Here is a 17140-nt window from a genome sequence, read left to right on the forward strand (position 1 = left end):
TATAGCCAGTCCTATGACTAGGAGGAATAGGCTTTTTCTAGAAACTTTTGTTGTTCCTGCCTCTGGGTGGTTCCAGGTTGGAGCCTTCTGTAGCTGGTGCCTTGTCCTGAATATATGGGAGGCAACAAGGAAACCGAGAACTCACTGCTATGTCATTTCTCAAGTCCCAAAGTCCCTAGGAAGTTTGCCCCCTTTCCACCTCTACTCATCTTCCTATGCTTGTTTGTTGTTATGTGCAGAGTCTCTTACTTGTAAGAGAAAAAGGACTTGGGAGGATGGGCTACTACATCTTGGCTAGAACCAGAACTTGATTCATGACTTATTCAATTTTAAATGCTAGATATCATTGGTCATAATTCCAGTGTAATTCTTTTCAGTTTTATGTTCATGTTTCTTACAATTATCAATTTTAAGCAGTAAGTGAAGGAAAACCAATTTAAAATATATTTTAATCTTTAATTAGTGATGATCTCTTACTATTTATGCTTTCTTATTGACTTTTTTGCAGAACATTTTCCAGGGGGAAAAAGCAAAAGATAAAAGGGCATTAAGAACAATTGTTGCCCTGGTCAGTTTGGCTCAGTAGATAGAGCGTTGGCCTGGGGACCAAAGGGTCCCGGGTTTGATTCAGGTCAGGGGTGCATGCCTGGGTTGCAGGCTCGATCCCCAGTAGGGGGTATGCAGGAGGCAGCTGATGGATGATTCTCATCATTGATGTTTCTATCTCTCCCTCTCCCTTCCTCTCTAAAATCAATAAAAATATATTAAAAAAGAAAAAGAACACTTGTTATTGGCCGAGCCGGTGTTGCTCAGTGGTTGAGCATCAGCCTATGAAACAGGAGGCCATGGTTTGATTCCCTGTCAAGGCACAGGCCCGAGTTGTGGCCTCAGTCCCCAGTAGGGGGCGTGCAGGAGGCAGCCAATCCATGTTTCTCTCATCATTGATGTTTCTCTCTCTCCCTCTCCCTTCCTCTCTGAAATCAATAAAAATATAATTAAAAAAAAATAAAACAAAAAACACTTGTTATTGAACATCAGTCTTATATGCGATTCAAAACTATATTTAAGGCTGTCCTCTTGTATGAGTTCTCATTTCCACAATGTACCTTCAGTAATGTGTACAAGAATACTGTCCAGAATAGTTTAACAGTCATTATGCATATTGACTTAGAAGTAAACTGCAGTAACTGCTACACATGATTTTATATGGCCTCATTATCAACAGCCTCATTTCTTCTTACGGAGCGAGTGGCAGCTATGATGACGTCCACGTTCTGGGGGAGCTTTGTGTGTCTTTATTCCATCTTTTACATTGAGGATGAGGTTCACTAAGTTGGAAGGCATAGTTGCTTCAATTATTGATGGGGACAATTTCCCCCTCATTTCTGTCTGGACAAACATCACTACTTTGGAATGCGCTGGATTACTGTAAACAAAGGAAGAATTAAAAACATAAATAATCTTTAGAGTTATCTATGGAATTTACAGGCTTGTCTTATTCACAGTGGAGTCCTCCATAGTGATTATGATAGGAAACACAGCTATGGAAGGAAGGAGAGAGAAAAGGACAGGTACAGTGATTTTCACACTCATACACATTTTACATGAAAACGGTAACTCGTCCGACTTACAGTCTTCAGTTTTAGTCAGCTTTTCCTTTTTGTCACATTGACTTTTAAATTACAAAAGTAATGTGTGCTTTTGAAAATTTAAATACAGAATTGTCATAATTGTTCCCTTCATCCTGTTCCTCAGAGAAAATCACTATTTATAGTTTTGACTGTATCTTTTCGGATGGTTGTCTAAATGTATACAAAGACAGCACACATATGTACACAGATGTACCCCACATATACACACATATACATTTTTGTTTATATAAAAATGAGATGTGTTTATTTTTCTGCAACTGATTTTATTTTCCTCATAGCAGGATATCATGCACATTTTTCTGTATCAATACATATAGATCAGCTTGATTGTTTTCCATGACTGAATATAGTGTTTCATACTTCACTTAACCAGTTCTTTATTGACTACCATTTGGGTTATTTCTCACTTTTTGCGGCGATAAAGCTGCAATAAACATCTTTGTAATATATCTGTTTGCACTTCTATAAATACTTACACTGAATTTCTAAGTCAAGGGTTTTGTACATTTAACATTTTAGTGTTATTTCCAAATTGCCCTCCAAGAGACTAGTTTTTTTTTTATATTCTGACCCAGTGATCTTTAAACTGGGCTATGTGAAGCCTTTCCAAGGAGTACAAGAAGATGAATAATTTTTAAGAGAATACATTTTTTAAAAAAATTTTTATATTTTTAAATCCTTACCCGAGGATATTTTTCTATTGACTTTTAGAGAGCGTGGAAGAGAGAGGGAAAGACAGAGAGAGACATCAATGTGAGAGAAGCACATTGATTGGTTGCCTCCTGCATGAGCCAGGGCCCGGGCCAGGAAAGGAGCCTGCAACCAAGGTAAGTGCCGTTGACCAGAATCGAACCTGGGACCCTTTGGTCTGCAGGCTGACACTCTATCCACTGAGCCAAACTAGCTAGAGCTAAGGGAATACCTTTTCAAAACTCTAACTACCACATATATCTTTTCCTTAAACTGATCTGAGAATATGTCTCTGATGGAGATGAGGGCTTTTCCTTTCCCACCAGCCTCTTCACGTCACACTTCTCTTGCTTTTCAAAATGAAGGTATACCTGTCACCCCCAACCCCTAATAGGAATGACTTATCTATTGAATTTATAGGCTTGTCTTATTCACAATGAAGTCTCTCCATAGTGATTATGCTAGGATACATAGCTATGGAAGGAAGGAAAGAAAACAGAAAAGAAGGTACAGTGATGCTTTACCCCGGCATGCAAACACCTTTGAGATGACAAAGGGAAACTTTCGTCTATTGGAAGTGAGTTAAGAAAGGGAATGGCTAACAGCGATCAGGCTATCAATCCCCAGAAGGAAAGTAGGGGAGGGCAGGGGTAAGGGGAAGAGATCAACCGAAGGACTTGTATACATGTATATAAGCCAAACCAATGGACATGGACAACAGGGGGATGGGAGCATGAGTGTGCGGGGCGGGGGGTTAGTGGGGGGGGATGAGGACACATTTGTAATACCTTAACTAATAATAAAAAATAAAAATAAATAAAATTTAAAGAAAGAAAGGGAATGGCTAATGACTGGGTGAAAATCCTTACCCAGTCATGTTGTCAATTCTTTGCTTAAATAAAACTTAAGGATCTAATTTAGTTGTCTGTTGATAGGTCATGAAGAAGTTTTTGATTATAGGTTACTATAATTTATGGTACATAGCTCAGATGAAGTTCAAGGGATTGAAGGGCAGTGCTAGACTTATACTCTTTCCATTTTAACCCACGTATTTATGTGAACAAAATTTCTCAGTGCTTATATTTATAAAATGCAAAGTAGAAGTGGACTTGATAATAAGCGTTTCCTCATTTTATTAGTGCCAGTAATGTAATACTGATCCACAGGTAGACGAGTGTGGCTGGTAGAAGCAGAGACTCTGGAACAGTCTGCGTTGGTTAAAGCTGAGCTTTGCTATTATCCATGTGGAACCTTGAAAAGTTACCTAATCTCTCTGAGCTTCCATTTTATCTTCTGTAAAATGGAGACAGTAACACTACCTACTTCGTGGAGTTAATGTGAGGGCCAAATCAATCAATATATGTAAATTGTTTGTAATAGTTCCCAGCACATAGTAAGTGCTATCTAAGTTTGGCTAGTAATAAAAAAATGTGTTTCCAATAACAGTTTTAATAATTATACACCAGGTAACATATTTGGTAATATGTTATCTGCTTTGATAAATATGTAATAATAATTTAATCCCACACACACTTATATTTTTATTTTTTCAATTTTTAAATTTCTTTATTAAGGTATTACATATGTGTCCTTATTCCCCCACACTTATATTTTTAATATTTAGATACTTATAGTAACAGAAAATAATTTTGAAAATTAAATACTCATTTTTGCAGAGAACTATGATAGAATGATTAATAAAAGAATTCAAAACACAAAGCATATTTTACTAGGATAAAGTTATGTGAGAGAAAAAGAGCAAAAATACGGGTTCAAGGAGAAAAGGAATGATGTAAAAATCTGATTTAAAGGTTGTATATATTTTTAAATTGATAATGTAATATGTTATGGAATTTGTATTCTATAAAATACATTTATAAGGGCATCATAACAAATTTTTAAGTAGTCAATATTTACTAGTATGATATTCATAAGGAATACAGGTCTAAAATGTAATTTTATTTTTACTTCATTCGCATAAATATTTTTCTCATATTGAAGTTTATATTGGACCAATATAAAGTTTTTACGTTTATCTTTATGTACCAATATTTTTTACTTAATATAAAATCATTTAGCAAAAATTAAAACAAGGATTTTTTGAAATGATATACACTAAGTTAATGTACATTAACTTACAAAATGGTATTTTATGTTACCATTTTTATTATCGCTAGGCTGGCCATCTGTAGGCAATGACTCATTTCTGATTTCCAACTCTTATCTGAATTTACCTACCAGAAGTCTCATTTTGAAGGAATCTGTTCTTAGTAGGCAGTCTATTAGAAAGAATGTGTTCAAGATAAAGCATTCATTGCTGATAAATGTAACTGTATTATAATTCTAGGGAATTTATTTTCAATTCACAAATATTCCTTAGTAATTCACAGAACTGACTCAATGAAGAAATATAAAACATCAGGTTAATGTTAACCCCGGAGGGGAAAAGCTTTGTGTATGTGTGACTTGTCCCAGAAACCTCAAATCATACTTTATAGTGAACTATCTTTTCTGATTATACTTCATAGGAAAATACTTATAACAATTATTTTAAAGATCACATTCTATTAGGGGCCATTTTTCCCCAGTAGAATGTGCTGGTACATATTCTACTAATGAGTTAGGGATCCTTTAATTAAATCACAAATTGAACTTAAAAACTGTTACAATAAATAAATGCAAATGATACTTACTCTTTCAGAGGTGAACAGACAAAGCCAGAAGCATGGTTATAACCACGGATGTAATGTGAAGATGGAGGATATCCTGGAAAATCCACACTTTTAGCTAAGTGATTTAAAAAGAAATAAAATGAAACCTCTTCCACAAAGGTAAAAAATCCTATTTCAAGTAGGGTGTTTTAAAATGTATATATAAAACACAGCTTTTAATTTAACTTAGGTATTATCAGCACTGACATTGATTTTATACATGGGCTGTATGTTTGTACGTATGAATGTGTGCATAGGCCAAAACTGAGAAAATACCAGTTTGAGCACGACTGTCCTCTCAAACGTTTTCATGCTAGTATTTCTAAAGATGCTATTGTTACCTTTTACATACAAGAAGAACTGTTCAAAGAATCATTTTATTACTTTCTGAGATTTGAAGCAAAAGAAGTCACAAAGAAAAAGGCTATTAGGAGAATGGGTTTATAGATTTTTTGTTAAATCACTTTTAAATAAAATATTGGATGTATTTATTTGGCATGTCAAAGAAGATAGTTTAAATGTCCCTTTCTGCAAATTCTCTAAATTCAAATTATAATTAAAAATCAGAAGTTTGCCCGACTGGTGTGGCTCAGTGGTTGAGCATCGACCTATGAACCAGAAGGTCACAGTTCGATTCCCAATCAGGGCACATGCCCAGGTGGCAGGCTTGATTCCCCAGTAAGGGTGCGTGTGGGAGGCAGCCAATCAATGATTCTCTCTCATAAATGATTCTCTTTCTCTCCCTTCCTGTCTGAAATCAATAAAAATATATGTTTTAAAAAATCAGTAGAGTTGTTTTAGGAATTATGCAGTATAATTGTATTGAATCTGAATACAGAAGGGAGGTGATTTGATAATGATTGTTTATGATAATTATATGTACTCTTTCAAAAAATATTTTTTAAATATATGTATTCTGTGCAACTGAATCCTGCTCTTGTCAGAGAAGATGGATTTTCCCATGTGATTTTAACATAAGCTATCAATTCTGTGGGAAGTACAATGTTAAGCATTAGCTTTGGTCTAGCTTAGCAAACAAGTGTGGTTGAATGAATTTTCCATTTTTATTACTTGTTTCATCACCTTAACAGAGTCTATTCTGTTAGCATAATGATACTTCCAGAAGTGATATGAACATATTTTCCCTGTTTAAAATATGGAGATTATGCTTGTTCGTAAAAGAAAATTTGTTTTATTCCATGAACAGATATGGGTCTTTTGTGAGTGATATTGGGTTGGTAGTTAGTACTGATTTTGGAAAATTAGAAAGACTTGTGTTTTAATTCTGGTTCAGCAGCTTATTGCTGTCTAACTTGTTTCCTCTGGACTTCAGTTTCCGTACTGGTGCGATAAAGCATGCAAAACATTTAACTCAAAGCACAGTAAAGTGAACAACAGCAAAAGAAAGGTGAAGAAGAAAACTATGTGTATTCATTGATAATTAATTCAAAGAAAGTGCTTAAAGCAAATTCAGTACTGATCACTGAATGACTCGTTACAACCATTTGTTGATTTTGATTTCAGACTTCTTTTTTACCCCTAAAAAATGAGACAGAAATGGTCTGCTTTCAAAACACAGAAATCGCAGATCTATGACTCAGACACCATTTTGCGTTGTAGACAGTGAATCGATTTTCATCTGCCCGTTTTAACAATGAGGTAACTAAATGACAGCTATATGAAAAGGGTGAACATCAGTCCTTAGTGGCATGTTGCACCTGAGCTATGTGTGTGTGAGTGCTATTAGCACAGCTCTGGACTCTGAAACTTAGTACCACGGACATATCAGAAACCTTGTTGGGAAATAGTCATTGACAACACTTAACTGTCCCTATCTCCAGGTAGCTTACAGTACGGAAAGCTATTCAGATAGTAGTGGTCAGATTAAATTGAGCTGTGGAGAGAAACAGGGCTCTAGGCCGCTGTCCTGCCAAAGATCCTTCATCATGACTTATCTGGAGTTGTCTGGCTCCAAAGATCTTCATGGTATGAACTGGTAATGTTTCAAGTGAATATACACATTAAGAAATGGTCACACACTGGGGTTTTACTGGCTGACATATTTTGGGAGGCTAAGGATACATCAAAACCCCAACCTTCTAAAAGAAATATAAGCACATTGTGTAAAGACCCACCCAGTAAAAATAGGAGTTTTGTCAGTTATTGGATAAGCTCATTCTATGCAATCTACACTAATAAAAGACAAAGATGCTAATTGACCATATCTTCGTGACGCCCACCAGCCAATCAGGAGTATGCAAATTATACCAACAAAGATGGCAGGTTAATTAGCATACATGGGTGCCGAGCGGCCGGGGGCGGAGCGGGATGTAAGCATTCTGCACTACCCCAGCCGCTCCGGGCCTCTGGGCAGCGTGGGAAGGCAGAAAGGCAGCTCTGGGCCAGATCGAAAGCAGAAAGGTGGCCCCTGCCAGAGCAAAGGCGGTGACAGCAGCCAGGGGAAGGAAGGCCCATTCTTGCACAAATCTTCGTGCATCGGGCCTCTAGTTCAAATATAAAATGATATATCTAAAGATTACTTTTGTTTCTCAGTAGTTTTGAAATGTTTGCTGTGTAGTTTCAGCCTACAGTTATTTACCTGTACTCAGTGGTGTGGTTATATGCTGCAAAAAGGCCAGGAGATGCCACACCATTGACTATGATGTAAAAGGCACCTCCAGAGTAGGGTAAAAACAGCAGGCTGGTCTACATTATACATGTATGTATTAGTCTCACCACGTAAATAGAAAATAAATAATTGAAAATATATTTCTTCCAAATGTGAGTTAAAGGGAAAAATTATTAATAACTCATAGTAATTCTAAAATGTGGGCAAAATGTTTCAACTTACAACTGATCACATACACATTCCCTTCATAGCACTTGCTGTGCACTATGTCGACAAAGTCTCGGGGGGAAATTGAGCCCATGGCAAAACTTTGTGTAATGGCATGACATATGAATGTGTCCTGAAACAAATCAAACCATAAAGATTGCAACAATTAGTTAGTATCTATTCCTTGTACTGCTCCCCAAAGAATTTCACTGTAGAAGATTGGCCTCTACTTGGAAAAAGCAGGACTTTGCAATTTTAAGAACTCATCACCCTATCAGCCTGCATTTTCTGTGTTAAAGGAACATTAGGTATTATTATAAGTACAAGACAACGAAAGCAAAAACAAACAAGCAGGACTACATCAAACTAAAAAGCTTCTGCACAGCAAAGGAAATCATCAACAAAATGAAAAGGGGCCCTGTCAGTGTGGCTCAGTGGTTGAGTGTCAACCAATGAACCAGGAGATCACAGTTCGATTCCTGTTCAGGACACGTGCCCAGGTTGCAGGCTCAATCCCTAGTAAGGAGCATGCAGGAGGCAGCTGACCAATGATTCTCTCTCGCCCTCTCCCTGCCTCTCTGAAATCAATAAAAACCTATTCTAAAAAATGAAAAGGGAACCTACAGAATTAGAGAAAATATTTTTAAATCATATATCTATTTATATATTAATGCATAAAATTCAAAAGTAATCTTTATATCATCTACACTTTGACATTTTAAATGAAGAAATTAAAGCCTAACAGATAACTAGAGATAAGTACAGAACTAGAACCCAGATTCCCTGATTCCCAGTACAACTATTCCACATTGGCTAGCTAATATATTATGAAAAGTATATTGATTTAGCACCTATGGTGTAAGTCCTAAAATTAAGTGACCAATATTATGTGTTGACATCTGGTGAAAATAGGGTCTTAACTGGCCTAACTGCAAGTTTCTCTCCTGACTGTTCCCATGGATACGGACTTCAGCCAAACAACCCTCTTTATCTACTGGATCAGGCACAGTGTCTGCTAGCCTCGAGAATTATTCCAACAGCCAAGTGCATCCTCCTGCAGGATTCGGGGTCATCTCAACCTTTTGGTACTATAAAGCGCCTGCCTCCCTGGTTATTCTCTGTCCCCCGGTACAGCTCCCATGACATACAGCCTGGCATGATGTATCCTTGAGAGGTTAGCCAGGCCATTGCATGGTATTGCCTCAGCATCCATTTTGTTTGGCCAAGCAGCCTGCAGGGGCCTTAAACTGATACAAGTGCATCCCAAGGATACCAGCCCACACTCACAAGCAAATGCAAGTTGATACAACTGTCCCAATAGTCCTGGGTTCAACAGTCTCCCCAGCCTCGCAGGGCCCCCTTCCTCTGGTGACCCCTTAGATAAAACACCCCAGGGAGCTTACCGAAACGCTGCTCTTTTTGGTTTGAGTTGACCGATCAGACCTTAGCCTGGGAATTCCCATGCCCACTCCACCCACAGACCCTAACAAAGACATGTGCCTCAGGCCCTGCCCGGCCCTGCCTGTACCTGCCTTGCTCTCCCTGCGTGGCCTCTTGAGGCTTCACTGTGCTTCCTCCAGGACCTGTGACTAATTTCAATTTCTCTTATGAGCTGTTGTTGAAACACGGCTCCCCATCCGGCACCCTAGGCTCCACTTCACAAATGTTAACAAAATAACAGTCCTCCTCTGGGCTGAGATTAATTATTAATAAACTACTGTTGATCTCATTTGCCTAGTGGCAGGTATCATGTTTTACCGCCCCTGTAACCTTTGGGCGGGAATCCTGAGCTCACCAATCGGATGAATGAGTCAACTAAAACACACTCCTAAAGAGGAATACTATAAATATTCATAAGAAGGTAAAATAATTCTATTATAGGGTAAAGCTATTCAGAGATAGTGTGGTATACTGTAAAGGGCCTAGAATTTGGGATCAGATCAGGTATAAACCCTGGTTCTATCATGTACTGGCTGTGCTGACCTTGAGCATGTCACATAATTTCTCTGACTCTATTTTCAAGTTTTTTGGTGCTAAGTCTTGTATTCTTTCCATTATTACAGCTGAGTTGCAGCAACAGCAGAAAGACCTGAAGTGCTAATGGAACTATATAATTAGTCTAATACAATCATGAATGAAACAATCCAATGTTTGGATTTTCATTTGCGATGGACCACATTTTTCTTTTTTTTATTATTTACTTTTTCTTTTTTTAAATATATTTTTATTGATTTCAGAGAGGAAGGGAGAGGGAGAGAGAGATAGAAACATCAATGATGAGAGAGAATCATTGATTGGTGGCCTCCTGCACACCCCTTACTGGGATCAAGCCTGCAACCCGGGCACAATCCCTTGACCAGAACCCAACCTGGGACCCTTCAGTCCGCAGGCCAACACTCTATCCACTGAGCCAAACCAGGGCTGGACCATATTTCTCAAACTAAAGGTACAGATCCCAAGAGGGTCATGGACGTGTGTTGTTTGTTACCTGACTTACCTTTCTGGGCTTCTCCCCGCAACTCCCAGACTTTAAAATCAGCTTAATGAAAGCAGGCAAAGTTAACCTACAGAGTTGTAAATAAATGATAAAATGGTGACAGATTTATTTGTGGGACATTTGTTTCTTTTGATAAGTGGAATGTAGTTTGGAGACTCAAAGACCCAGTGATGTGGAGTTTTATAAATGCAATTGTTTGTGAAAATCATAAAAGTTTGCTAACATTCACATTTGCCACCTCTTTCTAATACAGTTTTTGTTAGCCAAAATTGCGCAACTCAATTTTTAAAAACATCTTACTGAGCTGTAATTTACATACCATAAAGTGTAGCAGTCTTAATAAGAGATCTAGTGAACTGCTCCCAAGTTCAGAATCCCTTACCCCACTTCTGTCTTCTTGTTTCTACCTCTTTGTACATCTCATTATTACTTTCATTTATATCATATTTTTCTTCTCCTGAATTTTTTTTATTTTTATTATTGAGAATATTACAGATGTCCCCCATTTCTGCTCCCCCCACCTTTGATCTCCTCTACTCAGCTCCCACTCCACCCCAAGCCTTCACCACACTATTGTCTGTGTCCATAGACTAGGCATATATGCATATATCTACCCTCAGCTCATACTGATCTTTTCTCCTCCCCTCTTCTAAGCCCTACTTGCTTCTATGATCACTTTCTACACCAATTATTTATATTTTCTTTCCTCATTGTTTTTCCTCTCTCTTCATCTTCATTTAACTGAGATAATGTATTTAAACTGTTTCTAAAACCACAACCATGTATATGTTATTTCACACTTTTTTCTGTTTTGTTATTTCACACTTTATCCTTCTCTTTAATTACATTACATGCTGTTCCTTCTTAAGTCCCTATGGTATGTGTCTGCATTGTTCCTGTTATCTAAGCTATTATCCTATATAATAAAAGGGTAATATGCAAATTGACTAGTTGCAATGGTGTGCATTGACCACCAGGGAGCAGATGCTCAACACAGGAGCTGCCCCCTGGTGGTCAGTGCACTCTCACAGGGGGAGCTCCGCTCAGCCACAAGCCGGGCTGATGACTGCAAACACAGCGGGGTGGCGGGAGCCTCTCCTACCACCTTGGCAACACTAAGGATGTCCGATAGATGGCTCCTGGGCTGCCAGGGGGATGTCTGACTGCCAGCTTAGGCCCGATCCTCCGGGGAGCAGGCCTAAGCCAGCAGGTGGACATCCCCCGAGGGGTCCCGGACTGTGAGAGGGTGCAGCCCCCCACCCACCAAGTACACAGATTTTTGTGCACTGGGCCTCTAGTCCTATATAATAAAAGCCTAATATGCCAAGTGTCCAGTCATCCATTCAACCAATCAAAGCATAATATGCTAAGGCTGCTCAACCGCTCGCTATGACATGCACTGACCACCAGGGGACAGACAGCTGACCAGTCAATCAGTTGCTATGATGTGCACTGACCACCAGTTGGCAGATGATTCGACCAGTAGGTTAGCTTGCTGCTGGGGTCCGGCCCATCAGGACTGAGCAAGATGGGCCAGACATGCCCTGGGGCCCTCCCGCATCCCTCCCAGCCCCGATTGTGCACCGGTGGGGTCCCTTGGCCTGGCCTGCGCCCTCTCGCAATCCAGGACCCCTCAAGGGATGTCAGACAGCCGGTTTCAACCTGATCCCGCAGGCCAGGCTGAGGGACCCCCCCACTGGTGCATGAATTTGTCCTTATGCTCACGAATTTGTACACCAGGCCTCTAGTGACTAATGTAAATATACTGACTTCCCTTTAACAAGGCATGTTTAGTCTTTTCTCCACCTAATGTTGGAGAATCCAGGAGTTTGTCCCCTGGTAACCAAAGGCACACACCTTCAACAGAGCTAACCAGATTCAGAATGTGGTGTGCATTTAAAACAGAAAGAAGCTAACTGCAATTAAACTCTTGAGTGATAAAGAAGGAAGTTTTAAGGCTTTTATAAAGATTTCAACTCAATGTGAAATCTATAAAATATGAAGAGTCTACCTAAAATAGGCTTAATAAACTTAAATCACTAAGATATAAAACTAAAAATATATTAATACAGGAAAAGTTTAATATTAAACAACAAATTACCGAATCAATCTTGTGTATTATACTGTACACTTTCAGTGATTTGTCCCATTTAATTCTAATTTCAGGCTTGTAGAGGAAATCAGCTAGTTTAGATGTTGATTCTGAAATTATTCCTTCAACACGGTATCTATAGTTAGCAAAATAAAGAAAATTCAAAATTTAATTCAGTCTAAGTTGAAAATATAATGTCATAGTATAACACAGACTAATTTAGCAATCAACAGTAAAGAAAATTTGAGGGTCATATCAGCAATTCAAAACACTAATATTCAGCGCTGGCTTTAGCTCAGCGGTTCCTTCACATACAAAACACTAATATTCAATTAGAAGTAGCAAGATTTATTTAAATATATATTATAATAATTAATATAAGTTACTTCAAAGTTCATTTTTTCTAAAAACTTTGTTTATAATGTTCCTGAAGATTTTTTTAATTTTTTATTAAGTTATTACATATGTGTCCTTATCCCCACGTTACCCCCTACCCCCTGCCCCCACACTCATGTCCTCACCCCCCTGGTGTCTGTGTCCATTGGTTAGGCCTATATGCTTGCATATAAGTCCTTTGGTTGGTCCCTCCCCCTTCCCCCCACCCTCCCCTACCTTCCATCTGAGGTTTGACCATCTGATCGTTGCTTCTCTGTCTCTGGATCTGTTTTTGTTCATCAGTTTATGTTGTTCATTATATTCCACAAATGAGTGGAAAATTAAAAAATATTTTTATTTCAGAGAGGAAGGGAGAGGGAGAGATAGAAAGATCAACGATGAGAGAGAATCATCGATCTGCTGCCTCCTGCATCTCCCCATGGGGATCGAGCCCGCAACCCGAGCATGTGTCCTGACCAGGAATCGAACCTCAACCTCCTGGTTCATAGGTTTATGCTCAATCACTGCGCCATGCCAGCTGCGCTGTAGTTATTTTTCTAGAGGGGCAAATTTCATTTAGGATTTTTCTAAAATCTTTCTTATAAACATTTATCTGCTGTGTTTATAATAAGTCAACAGTAATTGATATAGAATTTTGTGTGGCTATGCAGCCCCTTTCAGCCCCAATTCTTAATTTAAGTATGTAATGAGGTATAAATGAGAGGTCAGCAAACTTTAAATTCTAGATACATAAATGCCACTGAATTCAAAACAATAATTGCAAATAGGAAATTGTACTTACATATTTCCATGGAATGTTTTAGAAGGCTTGCTAGAAACAGTTATTTTTTTCTCAAAGGGAAAAAAAAATTAACAAATAAGTTAGCTGTCAAGTACAGAAAAAAAAAAAGGAAAAAACAACAAAATAAAACAAAGCAAAAGTAAATGGTTTGTAAAAAAAAAAAATTTTTTTTAAATCAACTGTTTCTCATTTAAAAACAAAAACTTGAAACATATTTGTTTTCTTACTGAAGATTTAGCCACTTTCCAGCCTGATGTATCTTGACTGTAACCTAAAATATCTTGAGCGGTTTGTTGGGCAAGTACCTTATAGTCCATCTACCTGCAAAGTTTTAAAAAGAAATGATTGGTAAGAATGTGATCATGCAAAGCGCTTTAAAATGCTGTGTTACATGTGATTACTGTTTCTACAGTGCTGCTCACAGGGCAGTGAACAATAATTACTCGTTGAATGCCCACAGGCAAGAGTCCCTTCCTCCCTGTTCGCAATGAGAAAATGTGGATGTGGCATCGTCCAAAGGCTCGGCTCTGGACTCAAGAGAGACCTGGCTCACCTCCTGGCTCTGCCATGGGCTAATTGTGAACCACGTTATTTGGTATTTCTGTTTCCCCGTTTTCTCAAGCTTTACAACTGGGATAGTACCTAACCCTGTAGAAGTGATGTGAGGATTAAGTGAGATAATGCACTTAAATGTCCTACCCCATTGCTAGGCATATAACAACCAAAAAATTATTATTATTTCTATCAGCTTAATCATGCTTTTTTGCTTTTGTAAAGCACCACAATCTGTTGACCAGGTGTTCTTGGAAATTAACCTTTTAAAAGTGAGTGGCAGTGGCTCTAAATGATGTGACCCCTGGCTTCCTTTCCAACGGCAACTCCTGTCTTCGACTCTCCCACTTAGCTGTTGTTCCTCAAAAGCAACTAAGCATCTTCCTACCTCAGGGCCGTTGTACTTGCTGTTCCCTCTGCTTGTAACACTCTTCCTCAATATGGATGGATGACCGCTCTTCACTGGCGTCTTTGTTTAAATGTCAGACGGGATATAAAGTTAGAATCAATTCAGTAGGGGTGAGGTATCGAGGTAGGTGTGGCAAATATGCTTGAGTAAGATATTGTTCCTGCTGTGAATGAGCTCAGGAGCTGGAGTCTCATCGATCCTTTGGCCCATCATCTAGTTTTCAGTTAAGAGAAGCTGGCTGGTGTGGTGGGAAGAGGGTGACAACACAGAGCTGGATTCAAATCCTGCCTTTGCCACTCACACCAGCTATATCATTTTGGATAAATTGCTTACCTTGAATTTCAACTTTCATATCTATGCCTTTTCTTCATAGACACAGATAATAATACCTATCTCATGGGTTCATCGTAAGGATTGAGTTAATATGTGTAAAAGGGATTGAAAGTGTGGAGCCCCTTCTTGGTGATCAAAAAGGTTAGTTTCTGTTCTTAAAATGGACACATCGAGAACTACCTTTTACAGAAACTCTCCAAAGAGCTGCCTCACTAAACCTTCTTAAAGTTTAATTATCAGGACATGTCTTCCTTAGCTCTCACCTAAAGCTCTTTAGGTTGGAACGTAAATCTATTTTCTCCTGTTTAGTTCTCCATCAAGGCATGACACCTGGTTGACATCTCTACTTGAAAAGCTTTCATAAACCACTGTAACTCCTCTTTCCTGGTAGATTCTTAGTTTATCTTTCCTAATAGATCTAGTCCAGAATTTTAATAACTATTGGGACTCTTCTCCAAATCCTCCTGGAGGTCTCCATATCTCTTAAACTGTGAAGGAACAAAGTGGAAGTAGAATTATTTTTATCCATGAATTACATCAATTTATTTGATATGTTCTTTTATATCTTCTCAGCGTCCTTTATTTACACTTTATGCTCTTATCAGGAAACATGTGCACATTACATATGCTCCGAGATGGAAGAAAAAGGTAGTAAGTGAAACATTAAAGATACTGTCAATGAAAAGAACTGTTCAATTATTTTAAAGAATGGCAGGTTAAAAAACATTTAGGTGGAACGTGGATTTAAAAAGTCTAACTTTTTTAAAATATATATTTCAGAGAGGAAGAGAGAGGGAGAGAGAGAGAGAAACATCAATGATGAGAGAGAATCGTTGATTGGCTGCCTCCTGCAGGCCCTCTACTGGGAATCAGTCCAGAAACCCAGGCATGTGCCCTTGCCCAGAATCGAACCCAGAACCCTTCAGTCTGCAGGCGAGGCTCTACCCACTGAGCCAAACCGACCAGAGCAAAAAGCCTAAGTTTTTAGGCTCATGCCATTAGCAGTCTGTGGCTGGCCCCTGACCTGGATTTGTCTCAGTAAATATGTTATTTCCAACCAGCAACATACATGATATTGACTGCTTTAGGAATTGCACAGATGATAGGAACATCCCGGTAGGGTGTCAATCGCAGGGGCTCTGTCCTATTCGTTGTCAAATCACCTAGCACTTACTGCCACAATAAACATGTGTTTAACTGAACCACTCAACGGAATGTTATCGTTTCTGGATGTTTTTCATTTGCTAAGAAAAAGGGGAAGATTAAGTGCCGTGGGCTAGAGAGGATGAAAACAAGAGAGCAAACAGCAAGAATGCCCTGCATCACCCGGTGGCGGGACATGGGCCGCGCGGAGTGTGTTCCGCTGGAGTAACCCAGGCGTCTTCGCCCGCAGGGTCAGTGGAAGGAAGCCTCCGCCGACACCGCGATGGCATCTTTTTTGATCCGCCGCCTGGTTGAAACTGGATTCTTCGCTTCTCAGAGGCTGAGCCAGCCCTGCAGACGGCTCACACACGTTGTTACGTGGGTCTTTACATCGGTTTGTACAGCATCACCTCCCTCTTCCCGTCTGCCTGCCTGGCTGCCCCATCCGCACTGGGTCGCTGCCATTCTTCCTGGGAATCCAGGTCCCCACGGAGTTGGCTGGATCCCAGCCCTCCTTCCTCCCATCCCGCATCTGCTTTGAGTGTGAGGGGTTGGGCAGCCCCGGAGGGCCGGGCTCGGGGAGAAAATGGGGAAGTGACTCGGGGGGGAGGGGAGGCAGCGGCCGGGGACGCTGCCCCTGGCCCAGGTGATGCCTTATCCCGGAAAGGGGTGCTCTGAAAGCGGGGAGACCAGCTCACTTGGAAGAACTGGGGAGGTGGGGCCGGCGCTCGGAGACCCGAAACGTCAGCCGCACGCGCCCCAAATCTCCCCGACCGAGTCCCCTCACTCAGCCCCGGGAGCCGGCGGGAGGAGGCTCGGCCGGTCATCCGCGCAGACTGGCCCCCAGCAGCCGAGACCGAGGTGGGGGGGGGGGGGGGCGTGTGCGGCAGCGACGTGGACGTACGTAGTACGTGGACGAACACCCACCCCAGAGAGAGGCGTGGGGAGAAACTACACTTCCCAGCAGGCAGCGCGACCGAACGCCCCGCGGCGCCGCGTTCCCCTCCGGCACTCCGCCCCTGGCTGGCTCGCCCCGGGCGCCGGGGCG

The 17140-nt window shown here is 40.1% G+C and overlaps 1 protein-coding gene across 2 annotated transcripts; it reads right to left on the reverse strand.

The window, feature by feature from the left end:
- Positions 1 to 220: 220 nt before the first annotated feature.
- STARD6 (StAR related lipid transfer domain containing 6) lies at positions 221 to 17038 on the reverse strand. 2 transcript variants are annotated; one of them, XM_059707339.1, is made up of 7 exons: positions 16276 to 16388; positions 13883 to 13976; positions 13656 to 13705; positions 12488 to 12614; positions 7905 to 8022; positions 5036 to 5129; positions 221 to 1426 (listed from the first exon to the last, which is right to left on the reverse strand). In XM_059707339.1, the coding sequence occupies exons 2-7, from the start codon at positions 13970 to 13972 to the stop codon at positions 1228 to 1230; spliced, it is 678 nt and encodes a 225-aa protein (XP_059563322.1). In that variant the 5' UTR covers positions 13973 to 13976; positions 16276 to 16388; the 3' UTR covers positions 221 to 1227. The 2 variants fall into 2 exon arrangements, with proteins under 2 accessions (XP_059563322.1, XP_059563323.1); XM_059707340.1 differs by lacking the exons at positions 13656 to 13705; positions 13883 to 13976 and having other exon boundaries at positions 16276 to 17038.
- Between the last annotated feature and the right edge of the window lie 102 nt (positions 17039 to 17140).

The sequence above is a fragment of the Myotis daubentonii genome, chromosome 8 (genome assembly GCF_963259705.1).
Source record: "Myotis daubentonii chromosome 8, mMyoDau2.1, whole genome shotgun sequence".
NCBI classification, from domain to species: Eukaryota; Metazoa; Chordata; class Mammalia; order Chiroptera; family Vespertilionidae; genus Myotis; species Myotis daubentonii.

Excerpts from the sequence above, each read along its gene's own strand:
- STARD6 (XM_059707339.1), bottom strand. The coding sequence starts at position 13,972 with ATGGACTATAAGGTACTTGCCCAACAAACCGCTCAAGATATTTTAGGT. Across the intron at positions 13,706-13,882 it reads GGAAAGTGGCTAAATCTTCA|AAAAAAATAACTGTTTCTAG; the intron begins GTAAGAAAACAA and ends TTTCCCTTTGAG. Across the intron at positions 5,130-7,904 it reads GAATGTGTATGTGATCAGTT|CTAAAAGTGTGGATTTTCCA; the intron begins GTAAGTTGAAAC and ends TAAATCACTTAG.